General features: G+C 50.7%; 1 protein-coding gene across 1 annotated transcript; it reads right to left on the reverse strand.

Annotated features, from left to right (window-relative positions):
- Positions 1 to 212: 212 nt before the first annotated feature.
- Positions 213 to 1166, reverse strand: LOC119801229 (olfactory receptor 5V1-like). The gene has a single exon (XM_038311714.1). The coding sequence runs from the start codon at positions 1164 to 1166 to the stop codon at positions 213 to 215; it is 954 nt and encodes a 317-aa protein (XP_038167642.1).
- Between the last annotated feature and the right edge of the window lie 232 nt (positions 1167 to 1398).

Consider the following 1398-nt stretch of genomic DNA (forward strand, 5'->3'; position numbering starts at 1 on the left):
CATGTCCATCACAAATTGAATTTGATGGATATTTAAAAGAAAAGAAAAAACAGAAAATTGGGTAGGTAGTACACAGGAGTGTAACTGGGAGGAGATGGAAGAGGGGTTGAATATGATCAAAATACATTGTACAAAATTATCAAAGAACTAAAAATTATTTTAATGTTCTAGGCAAAAAAAAGGAGGAAAGAAAGAAAAGACAGATAAGTAATCTAGTTGCTGATTTTACTGGAGGAGCCATGTGTAAGCTTCCTCAGGGCACCCTTGACCTCTTTGTTTCTCAGGCTGTAGATGACGGGGTTCAACATGGGGGTCACAACACAGAAGAGAACAGACACCAAGATGTCCATGTCCAGGGAGTAGCCTTCCCTGGGTCTGTCATAGTTGAAGTTGGCTGTTCCATAAAAGACCACCACCACGGTGAGGTGGGAAGCACAGGTGGAGAAGGCCTTTCTCCGGCCCTGAGCAGAGGGAATCCTAAGGATGGCAGAGATGATGAGTACGTAGGAGCCTGCAGTGAAGAGGCAGGGGCTCAGGCCGATGGTGGCACTGGCCACGTGGAGCACAGACTCATTGACAGAGGTGTCTGAGCAGGAGAGCTTCAGGAGCAGCGGGATGTCACAGAGAAAGTGGCTGATCTGGTTGGGTCCACACAGGGTGAGTGTGGCTGCCAGTGCCGTGTGAGTCACGGAATTCACCACGCCACAGAGCCACGAGCCGGCCACCAAGCAGACACAGACCTTCGCACTCATGAGAACCGGATACTGAAGAGGGCGGCAAATGGCCACATAGCGGTCATAAGCCATGGCGGCCAAAAGAACACCCTCCGTGCCAGCGCAGGTGACAAAGAAGAAGACCTGGGAGAGGCAGCCCTCGTAGGAGATGGTCTTCTTCTCCCTGAAGAAGTTCACCAGCATGGCCGGAATGGTGGTGGTCGTGTAGCAGATGTCTAAGAAGCTCAGGTTGCTGAGGAAATAGTACATCGGGGTGTGGAGGGCAGGGCTGACCCTGGTGGCTGTCATCATGAGCGTGTTTCCCAGGAGAGTGGTCAGGTAAATGGCCAGGAAGACCAGGAAGAAGACACCCTGTAGGCTGGGGTGGTTGGAAAATCCCAGGAAGATGAATTCTGTGACGTGGGTTTGATTGCTCATTTCCGAGGGAGGCATTGCTGCAAACAGAGAAGAAAGGACCCAGAATAAATGTGCTGAAGGCATTGTTAAGCCTGTTTTGACACTGCCAGAGCCATCTCCAGTAAGGGCTCATCTGGTCGCCTGTGGGGTTAACCTTGCAGTGATCATTGTAAGCCGACTTAACCCTGGAACCTCCCACAAACTGGCATGGTTGGTGAGGGGTGAGAATAAATGGCAGCACACCGAAAACTAGCACTAATCCCCAGGG

Source organism: Arvicola amphibius, chromosome 14 (genome assembly GCF_903992535.2).
Source record: "Arvicola amphibius chromosome 14, mArvAmp1.2, whole genome shotgun sequence".
In the NCBI taxonomy this organism is placed as follows: domain Eukaryota; kingdom Metazoa; phylum Chordata; class Mammalia; order Rodentia; family Cricetidae; genus Arvicola; species Arvicola amphibius.

Excerpts from the sequence above, each read along its gene's own strand:
- LOC119801229 (XM_038311714.1), bottom strand. The coding sequence starts at position 1,166 with ATGCCTCCCTCGGAAATGAGCAATCAAACCCACGTCACAGAATTCATC.